This window comes from Poeciliopsis prolifica, unplaced genomic scaffold, assembly GCF_027474105.1.
Source record: "Poeciliopsis prolifica strain line A6 unplaced genomic scaffold, Auburn_PproV2 SCAFFOLD027, whole genome shotgun sequence".
Classification (NCBI taxonomy): Eukaryota; Metazoa; Chordata; class Actinopteri; order Cyprinodontiformes; family Poeciliidae; genus Poeciliopsis; species Poeciliopsis prolifica.
In genome coordinates, this window is record NW_026562402.1 from 6,217,632 (window position 1) to 6,238,520 (window position 20,889).

The 20,889-nt window shown below is 39.9% G+C and overlaps 5 protein-coding genes across 11 annotated transcripts in view; 2 read left to right on the forward strand and 3 right to left on the reverse strand.

Moving 5' to 3' along the window:
• nphp4 (nephronophthisis 4) overlaps positions 1–3,741 on the reverse strand; it is a 146,510-nt gene extending 142,769 nt beyond the window's left edge. The window contains exons 1-3 of one of the 2 annotated variants that reach the window (XM_055048663.1): positions 3,666–3,741; positions 3,430–3,597; positions 2,729–2,863 (exon numbers count right to left, since the gene is read on the reverse strand). In XM_055048663.1, coding sequence (XP_054904638.1) covers positions 2,729–2,863; positions 3,430–3,579 — 285 coding nt within the window. In that variant the 5' untranslated portion in view covers positions 3,580–3,597; positions 3,666–3,741. Of the gene's footprint in view, positions 1–2,728; positions 2,864–3,429 lie in introns of both variants that reach the window. The other variant, XM_055048664.1, reaches the window with a different exon arrangement.
• Positions 3,742–4,695: 954 nt separating this feature from the next.
• dffb (DNA fragmentation factor, beta polypeptide (caspase-activated DNase)) lies at positions 4,696–8,079 on the forward strand. 2 transcript variants are annotated; one of them, XM_055048666.1, is made up of 7 exons: positions 4,696–4,865; positions 5,514–5,640; positions 5,738–5,923; positions 6,509–6,588; positions 6,668–6,841; positions 7,017–7,117; positions 7,193–8,079. In XM_055048666.1, the coding sequence occupies exons 1-7, from the start codon at positions 4,743–4,745 to the stop codon at positions 7,440–7,442; spliced, it is 1,041 nt and encodes a 346-aa protein (XP_054904641.1). In that variant the 5' UTR covers positions 4,696–4,742; the 3' UTR covers positions 7,443–8,079. The 2 variants fall into 2 exon arrangements, with proteins under 2 accessions (XP_054904641.1, XP_054904640.1); XM_055048665.1 differs by having other exon boundaries at positions 7,017–8,079.
• cunh1orf174 (chromosome unknown C1orf174 homolog) lies at positions 7,533–12,144 on the reverse strand. Of its 2 annotated transcripts, none has more exons than XM_055048668.1 (4): positions 11,996–12,144; positions 10,326–10,397; positions 9,865–10,224; positions 7,533–9,473 (listed from the first exon to the last, which is right to left on the reverse strand). In XM_055048668.1, the coding sequence occupies exons 2-4, from the start codon at positions 10,395–10,397 to the stop codon at positions 9,333–9,335; spliced, it is 573 nt and encodes a 190-aa protein (XP_054904643.1). In that variant the 5' UTR covers positions 11,996–12,144; the 3' UTR covers positions 7,533–9,332. The 2 variants fall into 2 exon arrangements, with proteins under 2 accessions (XP_054904643.1, XP_054904642.1); XM_055048667.1 differs by having other exon boundaries at positions 11,882–12,144.
• A 989-nt stretch (positions 12,145–13,133) lies between these two features.
• Positions 13,134–15,801, forward strand: b3gnt7l (UDP-GlcNAc:betaGal beta-1,3-N-acetylglucosaminyltransferase 7, like). Its single transcript, XM_055048675.1, has one exon. It carries the CDS (start codon positions 14,081–14,083, stop codon positions 15,308–15,310), a length of 1,230 nt encoding a protein of 409 aa, XP_054904650.1. The 5' UTR covers positions 13,134–14,080; the 3' UTR covers positions 15,311–15,801.
• Positions 15,802–15,907: 106 nt separating this feature from the next.
• The window catches only part of cep104 (centrosomal protein 104), a 43,106-nt gene continuing 38,124 nt past the window's right edge, over positions 15,908–20,889 (reverse strand). For all 4 annotated transcript variants that reach the window (XM_055048672.1, XM_055048671.1, XM_055048670.1 and 1 more), the window contains 2 exons: positions 20,107–20,194; positions 15,908–18,896 (listed from right to left, as the gene is read on the reverse strand). In XM_055048672.1, coding sequence (XP_054904647.1) covers positions 18,766–18,896; positions 20,107–20,194 — 219 coding nt within the window. In that variant the 3' untranslated portion in view covers positions 15,908–18,765. The remainder of the gene's footprint in view (positions 18,897–20,106; positions 20,195–20,889) is intronic.

Sequence of the window (20,889 nt, forward strand, 5' to 3'; positions counted from 1 at the left end):
TGCTGGAGGCATAGCAATAATACAGAAAATAATTATAATACACATCCTTTAAGCATTTAAAAGTGATAAAACATCATTAAAAAACTATTTTTTATTGGACTTGCATCTGGACTTTGACTGGGCCATTCTGAGACATACATATTCCATAGTAGCCTTGCTGTAAGTTAAGGATCATTGTCCAGTTAGAAGCTGAATCTCCACTCGAACATTAAGTCTAACAGGTTTTCCTACAGGCTGACCCCACATTTAGCTTCTTCCATCTTCTTAATCTCCCCACAACATGATGCCGGTACCACCATGTTTTACCAGAGGATGGCCTGTTAAGGGCAATATGTGGTGTTAGTTTACTACTACATTCAGCACATTGGATGCAAGTAAAACATAAAAATAAATTTAAAAAATCTACTTCAGTTCATAATGTTCATGTTATATCCAATATGACTTGTATAATATGAAATATAATGATGAACTTGAGGCAGTGTCCATATGAGTGAATTGTGAACAAATTTGAGCACAATCTTACTGAATGCGGTTGACAAATACAATGATGAAAGTATACTAGTAACAAAAAGTCACCCAAAATGGTAGTTTCATTTACTTCGGTTTTTTTAAAGCTGTTACTTTTTTCACCTAAAACTCTTAAATGTACCACCATTTTTAACAGTTTGTTGTTTATAAATGGTAACCTGATAAAAGGGGTTGCTGTGGTGGCGAAGGGGTTAAGCAAAACCCTCCGCGTTGAGGCTTTATTCCTCAACACAGGTGTCGCAGGCAGGTGTCGCAGGCTCAAAGGTCACCAAGGCCTGGTGACCTTTGCCACATGCCTTTCCCTTTCTCTCATGACCCATTTTCTTATCAATTCAAGTAAAATACCGGTATACTAGAGCCAATAAAACCTTTTTAAAAATTTAAAAAGTTGATAAAAGGACTACAAAGCAAACGGTAAAGTCCACGAAGACATTGGCTTTTTGACACCCTAAAATATTCAACACAATTCAAGTTCCCCATCTAACAACTCATAAAAAATATAAAAAGGTTTTGTTTTTTTTTTTGTTTGGCTTGAAATTTACAATAGTATCAATTTGTTAATGCTCATTGCAGGACAAAAAACAACATTGTTGACCATCAGGTTTTTGTTCAGTGGAGTAAAATAAGTCAGAGTGCCATAAAGAATCCTGACTTGTAGACAAGTTTAATTTCTCTGTAGTCGACCTGGTACTAGTTTTTGTATCTCACATATTTGATTCTTACAACATCCTATTTAGCACTTTCAATAAGTTCTGAGGAATTTCATCATCAAAGCGCATCTTTCAGAGAGGACATGAGATAGTGTGACATAAAAATGGTTTCTCCGTTTCCTTTGTCTAATGATGATTGCAGAGTACAAAGGAGCAAAAGAATGATGGCGGAGAAATTACAGAGAATGAACAGAGGGATGCCAAAGAGGTGGCTCAAAGATTAAAGCTGGGTGTTTTTGAAGTTAGCGAGTTTAAAACACCAGCACGGCACAGACAAGTCATCAGTGTCAGCTGCACCATGGCTGACCTGAAGATGTGGCTATGGTTAAATTTAAACCTGAAAGATGTAGAAAAACTCATTTCCATCTTGAGTGTTTGTCATTATAATGAAGAAAACATTCTCTCCTTTGAGCTGCATAATCAGCACATCACTAACTCGAAGTTCAAAGTGATGATTTGATTAATCAATTCAACTAATCATCAGTGTAACAGAGCAGAAGTTGTCCTTCTGGCTCAAAATAAGTTTTTCATCCTAATGGGTTTTACCCTGCTAATACAACATTAAAATACAATAAAAGAAACCTCACCCCCCACATTTCTATGGGTTGGTTGCAATTATGTTTTACCATTCAGATTTTGGATATTGGGACACAAACACTTGATTGTCACTGGGAACACCATGGAAAGATTTAGTCCATCACAAAGAAGCAATGAACATATAATTAAGGACCAATTTATAAACATTGTTTGACTCAATATACATGTGTCCGAATAATCCCAAACACCACTAAAGAAATCTAATAGCACAGCCAAGATATAAAGTGGAAGAAAAGAGTTTCTACAAGGAAGGAAGGAAAGTATCTAAAACCAAACTTTTCAATGTTCTCCAGAACCCAAAGAAGCTAAACAGGAACATTTGAGACAATTTATATCAGTTATGCTGCAACAATCTGTGCCGTTCTGTCTTTTTTATTTTTAAGATGAACTCAGATGGACAAATATCAATTCACCATTTCAACAGAAACAAAAGAATCCCAAATAAAGGAAAGGTAAAAAAGTTAAATGCAGTTTTCAGCTAAAAGATCTGGGTTTTGTTTCCTTCTGAAAGTTTTAAATATGGAAGTTGTGCAATACATCTGGGCTCAATGTTTGGTAATCACCAAAGTGATTGCCAAATTATTGTGATTAGTTTTGTTTATGCTCATATCACTCTGGAGAGCACAGCAGAACACAATCCAGTCACAAGTGTTCATATAAAGAGAGTTGATTTTTAAATGTTTTGAGGAATAATTAAATAATGGCAGTGCTCAATTAACACAATTAACATTTGAATAGGGATTGATTTCAACAAATAGTCATTGACTGAATGCTTATGAAGACGACATGAGAAGAATTCATTACAGATCCTCAGAGCTTTGCAGCCTATAAGTGCTTAGCACTTTGCAGCTGCAGTTGTTATTTCAGTGAAATGCGTTAAGACAAAAAGTTACCTCGTTGAAGGAAATCTTGTTGCTTTTCATCTTTTGGGATGAGCTCTTCCATGTTTTTCCAAAAAAGTGCTGGAGTTTTCTATCAAAAAGGGTCACTTGCAGCTGGTAGGCCACACCTTCCCCAGCTGACAGATCCTGTGGGTCAACAAAAGAAGATGGACAACTAAATGCTATTCTTGATGCCTCAAATAAGTTAAGCAAATTGTAAATAAAATATATGAACATGCAATTAGAAGGCAGGATGCGCTAACCGGTCTGAGCTTAAAATACTTTGCAAATATGGGCAAAACAGTCAGTCTCTAAGTAAGCAAATCAGTAAAAGAAAATACACAGCCAAATTCAAAAGTAGACTTTTAAAACCACCAACTTAGGCTGGATACATGCAAACAATACTTTAAAGATTGTTATTAAAAAAGAAAAAACGACGTATTATTATTTCTTTGACTTCACAACAGAATATCACAAATGAATGCCTCGTTCTTTTACAACTTTAGTCCTACACAATTACATGGCTAACCTGCCTTGCTAGGATGCAATCAATTTCTACTAATGAGCTAATATCAGAGCCAGATGTGCTGAAGCAAGAGAAACGTCTAGAAGTTGCAGGACACTGGCCTTTGAGGACTAGCTTGAGACCACTGGTTTAAACTCCAGAACATTTCTGCCACATACAGACACAGACAACTAATGTTTGGGATTACCTGCGGGAGATGCGCTACGGTAAGCCGGCTGAAGCTGAGCTGAAAGCCATGGTTAGCGGTGAGGTGGTTCTCCACAGCCAGGCGGACTGTTTGGCTGGACGGGGGAATCAACCGGTTCTTGTGAAACAATTCTTCCCAGCTGTCAGCCATGTTGTTTCACTCTTCTGCCTTCACCATATCATTATCAATATAAACAAAACAAAAAAAAACATAAAACAAAAAATTATTTAACTGACCTGCGGTTCTACTTTAGAATATAATTTCTCTTCATTTCAGATTTTCAAACATGCATGGCGGCCGCCATGTTGGAAATCCGGCTGTACTATACTTTTTTAGAGGGGTGCGGAACAAGACAAGCATTTTAAAAAGAAGCCTTGCTTCATAAGAAAAACTATTTTATCCTAATATTAATTAGTTTAAATACTATAATATAGCAAACTGTGTTTCAAAGAGTGAATGATCACGAAAAACTTTATTTCGCAATTGGGGTGTTTAGCCGGTCTTAACCTGTTCTTTGGTAGAGCCCACCGTGATGCGTCAGTTGCCATGGTAATAATGTGTTCTCATATTTTACAAGTGAATTTACAGTTATCAGTATTTCACCTTTCTCCGACATTTGGAGAAAATATGACAAAATATCATTGCCTATAATATAATATCAATGATGTATGAGAATAAAGTTTTTTAAGGCAATTTCTTGAATATAGTACCATAGTCCTAAGATTTTTACATTAGTTTATTGAAAATGAGACTAATATTAAATTCGATCTGATCATTTTAGCACAAAAAAGTTAAAAGATTCAAAATGCTGAAATTTTACATTTAAATGAAGATTTAAATGAAGGTGCAAGTTTAGTTATGTAAAAGTACAATTGATTGTTGCGTTTAAAGAGCTCCAGTTCAATGAAGTTCAGTTTGTTTACATATCGCCAAATAAGACCATGTTTTGTCATTGTCTCAATCTACTTTATAATAAAAGTAATTTCAATACAATCATATAGAGCAGATACTCAAAAAGAAACAGGACATTGTAAGTTTATTTGATTTGATGATTTGATCTATTTATTTTAAAGGTGGCTGCGCAATTTATTAAAATTAATAAAACGTAATTTATTACGTTTTATTAAAAATACGTTTTATTTAAAAATCCAAAATTAGCTGTTTAAGGAACGTCTTTGACTTTGTCTTTCTACGTCACCAATAGACGTAATGTATAAAGATAACCACTAGAGGGCAGCATAAAATCACTACCGCCGCGCTACTGAGCGTCAAGAGGAAGAAAAACAGAGGAAGCGGTATGTATAAACAGTGAAATGTCCAGACTCTTAAAGAAAAGCAAACCTGTTAAACTTCGAGGTCACAGCGGGGACAGAAAATACGGCATTGCTTCTGAAGATGTGAAGGAGCTGATTAAAAAGGGCTGCAAGCTGTTACAGGTAAGCCGGATGTTTTTGTAACTTAAAAACTTTCGTCGCTGTCAGTTCCGCTTTTTCTGAGCTCACGAGAATGAAGAGGGAAACGAGGACGCTGGACAGTTTTATTTAGGGATTAATTGAAAACAAGATCGTTTTAGTAATCCACGAACAAATTGAATGTAGCAAACACATTTATAAGTACTGTATGAATTAAACTGGTGAATTATCCTTTCTTCTACTGAATGCATGTCAAGGTTAGGATTTTCCTGCTGGAATAAAAGGATTAATTTACTTTCAGTTTCTTTATTCTGTGTGCGTTTGCCTGGAATAGTCTACATCTGATAACATCATCATTTTTGCAAAGTTGCATTGAAATATCACAGTTCTGGGGACCCTTTGTGGCCTTCCCCTGACAAACTTGTTTTCGGGATGATCATTTCAGTGCGAGATTCTCACATTTATTTGGCTTTTTACACATCTTTACCAGCAAATTGGACTTTTTCCAATGAAGCTGTCTGCATCAGCTTGTCATGCACAAACTCTCAAGTCTGTGTCTGCATGTGCAACGTTTAAAGTCTGGAGTGAAGCAGCCGATCTGACCTAATTATGTGTTTGTGTATTTGTTGAGCTTACAATAATGTGACGTTTTCATGTTCTTCACCGTCCCAGCTGCCACTTTCTGGTGCTCATGTGTGTTTATATGAAGATGGGACAATAGTGACGGAGGAGTTCTTTCCCACCCTGCCTGATAACTGCGAACTAGTTCTTCTGTCAAGGGATCAAACATGGAGTGGAGGTACGTGAAATAAAAATGTACTTTTCTTCCTTATCATCTGTAAAATATTTTTTGTGTGTGTGTGTTATTATTTTAAGCATTTCACTGTTTGTTTTAGTTGTTTGTGACATTGGTCGGTTGCTGAACACCGATCGCCACACTGACGGTCTCATTGAAGCAGCGAAGGGTCTTATCTCTGACGAGAAATCTTTCAAGAGGCGCAAAGTCCTTACTGACCTGCTGCAGAACCTGGAGGACAGATCAGATCTGGAGAGCAGAGAGGAGGATGAAGACTGGTTCACTGGTACATAGTGTCTAACAATAAATTAAGCTGGTTGATTCTCCCACTTTTTGCATCACAACACTAAGACCAATAAATCAATTACTTAGATTGTATATATTCCCCAAAATATAAATAATAAGGTAGATTTTTTTCTACACTTACTAGTGGTTGGGTGAGTCCACTTTCTAAACGTCCAACAAGAATGAACTGGCACTAATCAAAAACTTTAAACAGAACATCTTTAAAGATTTCTAGTGAATTTGTGTGAGATGCATAATACTTTGCTTGGAAGCTGTAAGTGCCTAAAACCAGCTTTTCATCTGATCAGCATACTTGACTGAACATGTTTGTGTGCTTTAAGGATTATTGATCTGATGTGCTTAATTTTCTAGACATAGAAGATGTAGAGCAATACAAATTTATTTAACTTAAACTTCATTTTGGGGGTTTTTTAGGGCTTGACATTTTATGGTTTGTGAAAAGGCCAAATCTTAATGCTTTTTGACTGTTAAAACAACATGTCCACACACACCTTCTCAATGAAAGATTCTCTCCAAAGTTGTATTAAACTTAACAGCCCTTTGAATTGTTTTGGCTCTATTCCAGGTGTTGATGTGCGATTCAAAACAAAGTCTGCCTACATGAAGTACAACTGTGAAAGCAGAATACGGGGCTACATGAAGGAGGTGAACCCGAGGCCCGCTGAGACCCAGCACGTTTCCCTGCGCAAATTAAACGTTTCAATTTCCTGTGTCGATTTTTCAGGTGGACAATGCGACCAACGGCATACAGAAAGCTAAAGTGAAAGCGGAGTTTTTAAAAACATCAAAGTGCCTGGGTGAAATGCTGAAAAATGACAAGTACAACGGTAAATACTTCGATAGGACAGAGAAGGAGTCAGGGCGCCTCTGCACTAAGGAAGGATGGTTTACTTGTCAGGTATGGTGGAATTTCAGCTTAGTTGCAACCTAATAGCATCTGCTTCAATTATCAGACAATTGTGATTCTGTTTATTAGGAACAGAAATATATTGTGAGAAGCACAGCAAACCACTTTTTGAAGACCTAGAACTGCTTTGCACAATCCTCACTCTTCCTCTATGTGGTCTCCTCAGGGATCATTTGAGCAGAAATTGTGCCACTCGCTCCATTCAATCAACCCGTACGGCAGCAGAGAGAGCAGGATCGTCTTCAGCACTTGGAACCTTGATCACAGGTGGATACTTCCTGTTCCCGGAGTAGTAAAAACAGCAGCCAATCAAACATGTTTTTTGTTTCCCCTTTTCTGCAGGATTGAAAAGAAGAGAACGATCATACCCGCTCTGCTGGAGGCTCTGCAGACTCGTAAGACTACAGACATAAACTTGAACTACTTCTACCAAATGCTGTTCACCAGGGAAAACCTGAAGCTAGTGCACATCGTCTGCCACAAAAAGGGAGTGCACAACCTGACGTGTGACACCAAGAAGATGTTCAGGACTAGTAAAAATGCAAGGAAAGCAAAAGGAGATACAAAAGGGAAGAAAAAGCGTTTAACCTGAAACATTTTTATTTTGATGTTTTTTAAATTTGTTTTTATTTGCTGTAAAATTTATAACTTGTCTTTCATTGAACAAAATGAAACAAAACAGTTTTGTAAATCATGAAAAGCTTTTTATTGTATTGTGTGGCACAATCATGTCAAATATATGGATGGATTAAGAATGTTGCCCAAATAATGAGACATTCAAGCAGTCTGAGTTACACACTGAAGACAAATGTTAATTATTTTTACATAAATAAGGCAGTAATATACAATATTTCTGTTAAGTGGTCAGATAAATCAGCTATATACAAAAACCTGTGGCTATAGTTCTAGTGCAATTGCAGATAACCTGTTAAGGTTATATTTCTCAATCAAGTTTGTTCAAATCTAGTTAAACTGCAGATTCTTAGGCAGAAAAATCAACTTTGTCATCTAATAAGTTTAGCAACTATAAACAGTAGGAATATAAAGAATAATTAGCTGCACTGGTGTGTGTGTCTACATATATATATATATACATTTTTTTATCTACATACAGACATTATGTTACAAAGCTGCCAAAAACCTTTAAGGATGGATTTTAGACACTTGGTGAAAAATGGCTGGAATATGACATTCATCTCTGACCTTGTAATAAACAGATCTGCTCTTTGGGTGTTCTCCATCTTTCTTTCCTCATAACATTTAAGTTGTGAGGAGTTATAAGTTTGCATATTTGTCAATCTGCTGTAATTTGAATGACATTTTCATCAGTCCATAAACTAATTTGTTATACAAGCACCCTTAAAATGTTAAGTTTAATTCAGCAATATTTGGCATCTTGGAGTGAAGGTTAAAGTGATTGAATCCTGATATGATACAGCAGGATTATGTAACATTACAGCAATCCTGAAATGACAGTACAGTATACAGCACGTATACAAACTGCCTGTAGAAAGTTAAAGGACTGGGTTGAAACTATTCAACTTTTAAGTGAGTAGTTTATTTCAAATGATAGGAAAACGATGCCGTATCAGATTTGTGTTCAGCCCTTCCACAATCCAGAATTTAAAGTACACTGCCTGAAGCAGAAATATTGTCATTCAGAGCACCTTGACATTGATATTTTGCATCAGCTAATCAATACTCAAAAAGAGAAGCAGCAGATTTTCAATTTGACTGGCTCTGACCAGACAAATTTAATCTTTTTTTTTTTTTTTACCACATCAATAAGTGCGACAAAAAAAAAAACAGGCCAGGTGTTACAATAACACTTCAGCATGGAAGTTAAGAAAGAAGAAGACTCTACGCTTTCAATTTTAAGATGCTTATGGAAGGACAACAAATGGATCTTCTGAAAGCTCCTGGAGGGAAAACTTAATTGGCTACAATCAACATTCAACTTAAGCTTGGAGCTTTGCAAAAATTGGAAATTGGCAGGAAGATTCTGAATGATGCATTTCTAGTCAATCTGTTGTCATTATATTTTGTTCTTTTTAAAATATCTCCTGAAGTGCCGCTGAGAGCTCTGAAGAAAGTAAGCTACAATCGAGCAAGGATTTATGAGAGTATATGCAAATCTTAATACGGTTTCAAAAAGCACTTGTGTGTTTGCTTACATATTAAAATTATTTACTGATTGTTGGCATGTGAGAAAACAGCTTAAAAACATCCGGCACCAAACCGGATGCTGTCAGTGAAGAACGTTTCTGTGTTTACAATCGCACTTTAACACAGCTAGAAACACTGCCAATGAAGTATTTATTTGACAGCCAGTACCACCAACCACCCTTCATTATCCTCGCATCAGTGATGGCGCTGAGACTTCGACAGATGAAGAGGACCGACTGAATGCAGAATCAGCAGGTAGTTTGTTGTCGCTTGTTCCAAAGTGCTGGGATGTTGTTCCATTTTGACCGGCTCTTCGCTAAGTGCCGGCTCTGTCGTCTTGTGGGAGGCCGCCGTGGCTCACCTCTTCGCCATCGCTGTCTTCCTGTGCGTAGTAATGCCGAAACCTCTCCTTCCTTCGAGCGCTGGGAGAAGTAGCAGGTGATCTCTGAGGAAAGTCCTGCAGAAACAGAGATTCGTACAAGAGTTTTGGCCAAGGCCCAGTTTAAGCAGGACAGCAAACTACTGTATGTTCAATTGACAGGAACAAATTTTAAATCTTAAACAAAGGTGGCTTTCCATTTTTAATATGCAACACATCTGACAGAATAAATAAAATCTCCTTAATAACGGCAATTTGATGCTTGCTTGAAAAATCTAGGCATATTTAAGGACTTCAATTTCTTTATTGTTATTGAATGATTACTAAATTTTGAACTTTGTAAGTCCCTACAGAAATTGCGTAAGCACAAAAACAAACTGATACGACTTGTTCAACATGACCTTTTCTGACACATTTGGGCTTTTTAACTTGTAATAATAGCAACTTACACAACTTGCAGACCACAAACCTGTACAATATCCAAGTTCCCGAAGAACTGCTCCACAGGAAGGATTTGATTACTGTCGTCATCTGGGAATAAGACTCTGCTACTGTTTTCAAGTTCCACACATTCAGGAACCTGCTCCTCCATGACGCTGTTAGCTTTGCAGCTGCTGACCTCCTGCTCTGACCTCAGCTCGTTCTCTTTGCCCTCCTGACCTTCGAGCTCGGGTGAACCCAGGCACCTCCTCTTGTTAGCAGTCTCGTGGCATTCGCAGCTGATACGAGACAGTTTATCTGTGGATCTGGATGTTCTCAGCGCTGAACTGTCCTCTGGCGACAAATGCATCTTCTGGCTTTTACAGTTTTTCTTCTCCAAAGCAGAAACCTGTGACAGAATGTGCACATGCAGAAAGATCAAGTGGTTGATAAATATACTTAAAACAAAAACAAACCAATCAGATCAAAAGCTGTGGTCTCAAAACCAACCTTCCTAGAGGCTCTGACCTCAGAGCTGCGCTTCCTTTTTCTAGACGTCATGTTATCAAGTTGACTAGGCATCTGGAAAAAGAAATACATAAATAAAAACATTCCTCAGTAACCACATATCATTGTAGCAACTAGTTAGTTAAATGTTTTGGCTTCAGTGCAGCTGCTCTAACACTAGCAGATCGCAGGGAGCTGAAGTTATTCAGCGAAATGTTTTCACAAAGCCTCCCTGGCAACTCAGATTACCTTCAGATTATTGACGTCTGACTCGGCCTGTAAATTAATCTTAAGCGATATGTTTATCTAATGTTCAGCATCACAAACTGATCACTTTATAGATTTTACAGGCTGGGTAAAAGTCAGGATAAAAGTGAGTTGTGCTGTAGATGTCTCAGATATGGAGAACGAGACTTGAATCCAGCCCTTAAGAGTTCTTCCGAGTGTGTTTACATTTTTGAGCAAACTCTGGTTCCTCTGAGATTTAAAAGAAACAAAAACCAGAACGTGAGACTACCGAGCGCCACTGCTGCAGCTACTAGAAAGCTTCAAAAGCTCCAGTTGTTCAGACCATCAAGCATCTGAGTCCAATAGAAACAAAAACAAAGTAAAACTTCACTGACGAGTGTTTTAAGACGTTTTGTCAGGTGAAGAGCAACACACACTTCAGTTGTATAACTCTTGGTGAGGCTGAAGGTTTCCATCTGCCGGTAAATTTATAGCAGAAGTTCCCAACCCTTGTAATCTTCTCGCTCACACAAAAAAATACAACATTATGATCCCAAATATATTCCAGAAATATGTTTCATCCTATAGAAGAAATGGGATGAGACATCCCATTTAAGGAAAACATTTTACATTAAAAAAAAAAAAGTTTTTCTCATTTTAATACCAAAAACAGAAATAAACGGACTAACCTTTCAAAATAACACTTTTCTTGGTAGATAATTATAAAAAATGATAAGACAGCTTTTTTTTTTTTTTTTCAAAGGTAATGTGACATTTGCAGATGGACAAAGTAGATGGATAAAGAATGCAGGCTTTGTTTAGTACAATATATTATGTTCTTCCATAAACTAGAAATAAAAAAGTCCCACTTCTCTGTGACATTTTCACCACTATCTGATTAAAGCAACAAGAGGCAGGAGCAGAGCTCGCGCTAACTGAACGGCTTTAACTGTATTTTCCCTACAATATTTATCACAAAAACAACCACAGTGATTGTTCCTGAGCCCCAACGACACCCGCCCATCCCGTCTTGACCAACAAAAAGCGAGAAATGTCAGACAAAGTCTCAAATTACAGGACAGTCGCGGCTCCGGACGCCGAAACATTTTCTCCATCTCGACACCTTTTGTCCAGAAACGTTGCTAACTTAGCAAGACCATCAACCGGCTAACAACCGGGACAGGACGGCTTACAGCCGAAAAGAGTCGCTGTGCGCTCCAAACCACACGTCGAAAAACTGTTTTCTGCTTTTACGCCCTCGTGCTGAAAGCTCAAATACTTTATTTAATTACATAACACGACGTCCCCGGGTTGACTCGGTTAGCTCTCACCGTGTGCATCGCTCGCCGCCGGCGCCACTTCGGTTCCAAATATCTCGCTCTTTGTTCGCTTCGTGACTAAAAATGACAGCGATAAGCAACTATTAGGCGGTGGAAATTGAAAACCTGTGCCGCCGTCGCTGAATGCCGCTCGTCTGTCTGCGTGTGAACCGCCGCCTGCTCCGTGTATTTCCTGCTGTCAGGTTCAAGCTGAGGTCATCGCGTCCCTGTCCTGGCACTGCGGCGTACTCTCCCCCGGGCCGCGTCCCAAATCTCTTCCCTCGTTCACTAGGTAGGTGCACTACGAAGGGTTGGCGACTTTCCTCCGGACTATGACTCGGGTAGTTGCGAGAAGTATCAACAAAATGTTAACTTAGTCTTCATTCAGCCCGAAGAAATAAGTGTGTCCCCAGCCACGTCACATCCTAGAAAGAGGAAGAGGTGAAGTGAAAATGTTGGAACGCAGCCCGCGTCTGCGGACGAAGCTAATGTAAATAAATAATATGAGTCCTGAACGTTATCGACCAAAGAGTTTACAGTGGGGAGGGTCAATCTCTTTCTACATGAAACAAACATATTACATCGGGTTGTGAATACTGAACGAACATTTATCCCTGTTAGGGAGGTTTTTTAGTATGACACAAACGCGCATTTGAACTGCGCATTAGCTGATTCCAAAGTCTTCCTGTTGAAAAAGAGAAAAACCAGACAGCCTTTTGGTTTGAAACTTCGAGATGAGATTGTGTCATCTTATTTCAAAGTAATCTCGACGATCCTTAAACTAAACATCTGCAAGTTGCAACTGAGTACGTAACTATCCCTAACTATTCATATTATTATTATTATGTGTTGAAATGAAATCTTAACGTGGAGGTAATTTCTTTTTTATCTTTGGTCTAAGTGTGTGGGAAAAGTCACCGTGTGGTTTGCGAGGAAGCCTGAGGTTGAAAAAAATATCACGCCTCGTGATCAATGTAGTTCACATATTTGTCCACAAGAGGGGGCAAGAGGATAATCTTGCAGCTTGTTTTCGTTTGGTTGCCAGTTAATACATGGAGTACCTACCTGTTTTCAGTTACTTAAAAGCACCAAAATACAACATTTCAAACACCAGAAATACGAAGCGCCGATCACCGCGCCGCAACATGTCACAATACTTCTCTCAGTAACAAACCCAAAGAAATGACAAGCACATAATAAACCCTCAGACGAAATATAGTTTAATTTTACAGCTTAACCACTACAGCAAAACAAAGATTGAACGACTTGCGAGAAAGAAGGAAAAAAAAACATTAATAATGAAAGGTAAATGGCGTGTGCTCGTCTAGTGTAAAACAATGCAAAATATGCAATTAAATCTAGAGACATAGATTTAATTGCATTTTTTTTTGCAGGTTTTACAGGTTGTCCCTTAAACAAATGTAAACTCTTTACTATTCACAGAAGCTGAAAGGAATGGAGTCTTGTCTCTCTGTGCAAGAGATCATCTGGTCAGTCGCAGATTCATTGTGTTGCAGGCCAGTGACTCCAGGGATTCAGCCGCAGGAAGAAAAGAAAAAAAGACCAAACTGGCAGCAGATCAAAGGGATCTATAGATCAATAATCTCAGCTTGATCACACAAACTGCTGCGAGATGATCCGGTCTGTATTTATGCAGAATCTCAGTTTCCGGAACCCGAACTGGTCAGAATGCATAAATATGTTCTTTAAGGCACTTCATCACTTCACCGATGATCAGAACTGTAAGCTACAGTCTTTTAAGGATGCTCTGCTTGTCTTTTACAGTTCGACAAAACAGTTCCGACTTTCTCATTTCTGATCAGTAGAAAATAAATCCAGTACAGACACCAACATGACGTGTCAGGCACCTGATGATGATCTGCCCTGGTTCAGGGCAGATCCCGGGGAGGTGGGGGATATTTGGGTGAGGCGGTCCTCCAGCAGGTCTCCAGTCTGCTAGGAGACCAAAAGGGTCATGAGCGCGCCTGCGAGCCATGTGTATCTTTTTATTCCCCCCCTCCCACCCAGCCACAATCCACACTGATGTGTGACAACCGTCCACGTGAGCTGACAGAGGGACTACTTCACTCTGCTGCAAGAGCGCATGAGGATGGACGGCGGTGGATGCTTCCAATAGGACGCACGGCTGAGAAACAGCATGAAGTCCAAACGCGCAGCATCTGAGGGTCCCGGGGCGCCACGGTGACAGATATGGATCACATCTTTCGGAGAAAGCGGGCAGGTTTGGTGAAGTCCTTGTTGAGTCTCTGCCTTGTTTTCGCGTCTGTTCTGATGATCCTCAAGCTGAAACTGTCGGAAAAAGGCGTGCAGGACGCGAGCTGGTGCGGCTCGGACTGTTTCCCTCCAGGACAGGCGCCGGTGAAGTCCAACTTCTGGAGACTAAATGCCGCGGCGCAAAGCAACAGAGTGGACGCGCAGCGGGCGTCCAACGGGACCCCGAGCAGCTGGGAAGTACGAGTCCTTAACTGCAGCGAGGACGAGCTGGTGAAGAGCCAGGACTGGTTCCAGCGTCTGGACCCGAGGTTCCACCAGTTTGTTCTGCACAGAAACTGTAGGTACTTCCCCATGCTCATCAACCACCCGGAGAAATGCGCGGACGGACAGGTGCACCTCATCATGGTGATCAAGTCCGTTATCGAGCAGCACGACCGGCGGGAAGCTGTGCGTAAAACCTGGGGCAGGGAGGGCACAGTTAACGGGAAGAAGATCAAAACGTTATTTCTACTCGGAACTCCGACGACAGGTAAAGACACCAAGAACCTCCAGAAACTGATCGAGTACGAGGACCAGATCTACCAAGACATCCTGCAGTGGGACTTCATGGACACCTTCTTCAACCTGACCTTGAAGGAGGTGAATTTCCTCAAATGGTTCAACATCTACTGTCCCGGGGTGCAGTTCATATTCAAAGGAGACGACGACGTGTTTGTGAACACCTACAACCTGCTGGAGTTCATCGGCTTCAAAGTGGAGGAAGGCAAAGACGCCGACTTATTTGTGGGGGACACGATCTCCAAGGCGACCCCCATCCGGAACCGCCAGAGCAAATACTACATACCCAAAGAGCTCTACGACAAGCCGTACCCGCCCTACGTAGGGGGTGGCGGGTTCGTGATGTCCTCCCATCTGGCCAGGAGGCTCTTGACGGCCTCGGAGGGCGTGGAGCTGTACCCCATCGACGACGTGTTTTTGGGGATGTGTCTGAAGAGGCTGAACGTGGCTCCGGAGTTCCACTCGGGCTTCAGGACCTTCGGCATCGCCAGACAGAAGGTGAGCTCCATGAACAGGGAGCCGTGCTTTTACAAGAGCCTCATCGTGGTGCACAAGCTGAGCGCGCAGGAGCTGCTCAGGATGTGGAGCACAGTGCACAACAAGGATCTGGTTTGCGCACGACGGACCTTTATAGCCAGCAGGCTATGAGATAAACTTTTAGTCGATCAACTAAATCGTCCGGAAGTTTTCTTTCTCATCATTCCGACTGTATTTGATCTTCAGCGGACTGAGTGGAGAGGAACTGTCGGTGTTCTCTGCAGGTCAGATGAAACTGTGTGAAACCTGGCTGACTGAACACCGTGGACCTTTGAGTTGGACCTCTTTTGGTTGATTTGTAATTTGTAAAACCACTAAAGCTCCAACTAATAAGACTTGAACATTTTCAAATTCAGTCTGTGCCATTTAAAACCCTGAAGTCCTAAAGCAGAGGCAACGCTTTTTTTTTTTTTGGACTTTTGGAGGAATAGTGTTTAAATTTGCAGGTTAAAACTCCTTCCACCACTCCTCAGTTCAGGACCAAAGAAAAAGGAACTCATGTTTATAGCTCTTGTACTCTGTGAAAATAAAACTGGAATCCCAAAGTCACTTTGTGAAATGTAGCATGTCTGGTGTCATCACTTGATTAACAGAAATGTTTGGAGAGCAACCCAGCTGTAATTTGACTAAACTCATTATATTCTCAACAGACAATAAGATTATTTTCTTCTTTATTTTGGTGCAGCCAACGACCGGAACATTCACAGAGACATTTGGTTATTTGTCATTCAGCTTTATTTTATATACACACACACACACACACATACACTTCCATAGAAAAATAGCTATTGAGCAAACATGTCATAAGAATTACTGACTACAGTGCACAGAAAGCACCAGGAAAACTGTTATAATGTGACAGCATATTAAAGTCCACACAAAAGCATGCCGTGTTAGAAACTAAATATGCTGCGTGTTGTAAAACAGCAGCTGATCGGTGGTGGCTCTGTCATTAAACTTTGACATTGTACGAACAGCTTCATGAAGTGCGAAAGGCTGGAGCTCAAGAACACATCAAAAGTTTCTGACTATTTCATATTCAAATCCATTCTGTCACATTTTCCTAATGTGTTTCAGTTAGCACTGTCAAAAGACATTTGCACATTAAAATAATAGCTGAATAAATACTCTAGGCAGTTGTTAACCTTTGTAGTGTGACTTAAATGGTGCAATAATCTTCCTTTGTTTCATTATTTTTAATTTAATATCCTCTACAGCTAAGGTTTAGTTCAGAACACTCATTTGCAAGATTGTCATTCGGAAATTTCAGGAAAACAACTGGTAACAAAATTTCTTTGGCAAAGTGTTACTTAATTCCCTGTGTAAGAAAGACATAGTTGGGGAACGCGAGGGCAGACGGCTCACTGATGGTGGTAGTAAAGCTTGGGCAGCTTTGTAATGGCTTGAAGAAGAAAGGCCTGTCAGATCTGTTGCCACAGAGCCAGTAACTTGTTACTTCTGCTTGTTTTAACACGCTTGCAAATAGAGGCTTAGATTTGTGCGGAAGAGCGGTTTCCGCCAAAGTTCAAATAAGGTATTTGCATAGACAGCATGAAAAAAATTTAACCTTTTTGCCCTCACTGTCTGGTGAGGGCAGACATTTAATCGGACTTAAGTGTTGACAATTTCAGTCAAAATTAGAAACACTATTTGTATTAGTTAAATGCATTTTTATTTGCTAAATGAGGAATCTTTGACCATTTCCTTTAAATTCATACGTTTACACACATTAAGATGATTAAACCTTTGAAACTATTTTCAAAAGCTCAGATTAGGATGCTTCAGACATGCCATTTCAATGAATTTGGGTTAATTGAATTTTAAGATGTTTTTTGGTACTTTTCTTAAATTCTGATATTCAAATTAATTTCTTTAGTCTTTAGAAAATTCCCTTTTAAGCTCCAGGATTTAGTTAAAATATTGAATCTCTTTTCAACAAGGCTCAGGAGATTTCACCTGCTCTTCTGACGCCGCTGGTTTAACCGAGTGAGGTTTGCAGGTCGCTTTGCTCACACACACATCTTTTCAACTCTCCCCACAGTTGTAACAGTTGGCCCTTTTGTGGAAAGTCATGAACTTCCTTGTTGATCGAATAAAATACCGCTTCTATATTTCTCATGACGCCATTTATTTGGTGAAGTGCTTCACATTAGGGACAGTGTTCTCAGCTTCCCCCTTTTTCCTAGAATCTTCACCGAAGCCAAAAACTTCAACTGCATTTTGATCTGACCATCAAAGATGTTTTCAGAGACTAACGTTATTTTCTCGGAGTCCAATTTCAAGCTGTAATCTGGTAGTTTATGCTGAGTTTGGAGGAATGGGCTCTGCCTTGCAAGGTGACCTTTCGACCCGTGTTGGTATAGGTGTCATTTGCCTCTGGACAAAGACTCTCAGCAGGTTCAGCAAGCATCTTCACCTTGGAGTTGGTTGTTGCTAATATCCCAAAGTAGGAGCTATATCCTTCTAGATCTGTATGATGAGTGGATCTTTCCTTGTTGCTTATACTTCTGAATATTTGATCAATAATTCTGGTATCTTGGCTGGTTCCTTTAGATTTTTCCATAATGTCACTCAAGGAAAGTAGCAAAATTTATACAATAAATACAGTGATGTGTCTTCAAGTAGAGGCTAACCTGGCACCTGGGCTTTCCAAAATTGTTTAAAGGCATGACAATCTCCATGTATGCAAGCTTTTAAATATGCAGAAAATTTGAGAAAAAGCAAACCAATCCTATCTCTCATTTTTCTGCTGTGTAACCAAACAGACATAAAATAAGATTATGTCTGTTCACAATGCAGTTAAACTTTTTTTTCTTTAAATAGGAGAGAGAAATCACTGAAGGGCTTTTACTGCTGTAATGGGCATCTAGGCGTTTTTGCACAGAGCATTCAGTTAACAGACGTGACATGTCATTGGTGATGTCAGACTGATGTGTTCAGTGTTGTCTCAGCTTGGTGAAACTTTGCTTCCAGCAGAATGCTTGCATTGTGTAAAATGTAGGCAGTGACTGAGCAGAGAAGTTGGACTGAAAAGATGCAGCTGGCTGCATAACTGGAAATGCTGCATCACATACTTTTGAATTTTAACCAGTCGCTGGGAATATAAATCAGCATACCCTCAACATGGCTTCATTTTCCAATGTGATCTTTATGATTAAAATTATTGATAGTTCCACAGTAAGGAATGGTGAGACTTCCCTTTAAGCAACATATAAAGGCTTTGAACAGCATTGACAAATATAATACTGTAGGAGATGAGAAGCCTTGTAGGGGCGTATCACTTACAAGCACACAGTGCGCTCATATTTACTGGCCTCACAGGTGTTTACTGGTAGAGGTTTCACTTCCGGACAGGACAGCGAGTCAGCCGATATTCTTACACAAAATAAGCTTTTGTTTCAAACCCAACAGGCTGAACTAGATCGACTTAATGGTGAATCACAGTTTTGTGTCCACCTACTTGAGTGCACACCCTTTGTCAATAGCTCTCAAATGAGAGGGCAGGGGGAGTTGTTTCTTCTGGTTATATACTGTCTTTGGATGATGGAGTTTGGGAGCGACCAGCTTCAGCGCTTTCCTGCAGCGTTTCTCCTCGCCATGGGTGTCAGGGATGGGATCCGGCTGCCTCTGCCCCCGGGCCCAGTTCTGGTTCTGGCTCTGACCAACAACGACTGCTTTATTCCTCCAGCAGCCCTACCTGGAAAAATAAACACACCCACAAATGTCATCCTTAAATTTACAATAAAAAGGGAAATTCACCAACGTTGACTCCAATGAATGCAGCCCGCATTCCTGATGATGGGACTATAAGCAGGAAGCGTCTATGAAGTAAAAGTTCATGATGGCAAAACAGAAATGCAATTGTTCTGTGGAGCATTCAACGGTTTCTTTCCAGAACTTTATCACACCATGAAACATAACATGAGAAGATTTGTATACATAACACAAGCACAAAAACGTCTGCACTTTGTCATCAGAACACAGTGTTGTTTTTTTTTTGTTTTGTTTTTTTAGCATTGCCATTTTCCCCCAAAAGCTCCAAATAGCAGTTACCATAAGAGAAGCAGAGAAGGTTATCTGTGAAGAGTCCCAGAAAACTCAGGTGGGAGGACAATTATTAGTCATGCACTCCATAAATCCATTGTTGAAAAGTCAACAGAAGTCCAGATAAACTACATAAAGAACAAGTTTAAGAAAGTGTTGTAGTCGAACTCTACGGCCTGCATGCAAAACACTTGAACACACCATCTCAACAGCAAAATATAGTGATGGCGGTATCATGCTGTGAGAATGCTGTTCTTCCGCAGGTACAAGGAAGCTGGTCAGAGTTCACTGGAAGATCATTCTGAAGCTCAATCCGAATGGATGCAAATTCAGGTCTCTGATGTGCAGAGCTGACATTAAAAAATTCATTATGTCACTTTGCTGTTATTAGTGTTGGCAGAAGGTGTAGTAGCACTCATCGCACCATGCATTTTTCATATGGAAACTGATGAAAACAGTAAGGATATAACAGAAGGCAAAACAATCCAGACAAAACTTATGAAATACTAGTTTATATGCAGCCCCATTTTCAATCTGAAACATGCATCTGCAGCTTGTTTTCTAGTGGGAAACACTAATGGTCTGTCTGCACCAGGCTTGTTGAAAAAGTACCTACAAATCCCCCAAAATAAAATAAAAAAAAACAAGCAGACACTGAGCCAATGAAGACAACAAAACGAAGAACTCCTACAAAACATTGGACAGAAAGGTTCATTAGCTAATCTTGCTATTGTGTCAATTGTCAATGTTGAGGGAGAAAATGGTACTGGAAAAGGTGCACCATTAAACTTTTACCGACAAGTGTGAACTCTATACCTCTTGCACCCTACACCATGCAGGCAGGAGGCAGATGAATGCCTCACCTTGTGCTGGCTGGGTTCTTTGGGACACCGCAGTCCTGCGTGAGTTTTGCTTACAGCCCTCTCTGCCCATGAGGTGAGTCTTCCAGGCCTGGAGCAGGGACAAAAGTGGCACAGTGAGTTTATTCCCGCACCAGGAACCCTCTTGACCCGGACCACCACAGGTGACTGTAGGCCCAGTCAAAGTCTGACTGGTTGCCCTCTCTCTTACCAACAGTGCCCTCTTTCATTGGGTTCACACTCGCAGACAAGGCAAAGAGAATCTGTGAAGTTCTGCAACCCTTTTTAGGTTATGAGAGGTGAGATATCAAAAGGAATTTTCAGCTCTACTTTTTTTCTCTATTTTACCTTTTTGTATTTTTTTGGACGAGAAGCATTCCCTAATGAGCAAAAAAACAACAACAAAAAAACCCCCCGCTTGTCTTAAATTTGTTTGTGACAAATTTAATCTAACTTTATTCAGCATCTTAGAAATACTCTAGATTTTACATTGGTGCACTACAGGAACAAAACAAACATCGACCCAAATAAATACATTCGAAGACAAGACATCTATTTTATTCTCCTCCTGTTTGGATTAATTTATTCCTAACCTGGTAGCGCTGTTGCATATACAAATTTAGTAAAGAAATGGAAATTATTCCCAAACGTTTCTGTAAATCAAAATAATCCAAGGCTGGAAGGTGAGGAGTTTTTTCTCAGAGGCACGAGAAGCTCAGAGGAAAGAATTATAGATATGTATGTTTATCATAACGAGCAGAAAGGTCGAAGGTCAGCGTCAGATCA

What these genes read in the sequence shown, in the direction of transcription:
- cunh1orf174 (XM_055048667.1), bottom strand. An exon ending in AGGTCAGAGCCTCTAGGAAG is followed by an intron (nt 10,225 to 10,325) that starts GTTGGTTTTGAG and finishes ATTCTGTCACAG; the next exon opens with GTTTCTGCTTTGGAGAAGAA. An exon ending in GGAACTTGGATATTGTACAG is followed by an intron (nt 9,474 to 9,864) that starts GTTTGTGGTCTG and finishes CTGTTTCTGCAG; the next exon opens with GACTTTCCTCAGAGATCACC.
- b3gnt7l (XM_055048675.1), top strand. Translation starts at nt 14,081, where the DNA reads ATGGATCACATCTTTCGGAGAAAGCGGGCAGGTTTGGTGAAGTCCTTG.
- dffb (XM_055048665.1), top strand. Translation starts at nt 4,743, where the DNA reads ATGTCCAGACTCTTAAAGAAAAGCAAACCTGTTAAACTTCGAGGTCAC. An exon ending in AGGGCTGCAAGCTGTTACAG is followed by an intron (nt 4,866 to 5,513) that starts GTAAGCCGGATG and finishes TCACCGTCCCAG; the next exon opens with CTGCCACTTTCTGGTGCTCA. An exon ending in TACGGGGCTACATGAAGGAG is followed by an intron (nt 6,589 to 6,667) that starts GTGAACCCGAGG and finishes TCGATTTTTCAG; the next exon opens with GTGGACAATGCGACCAACGG.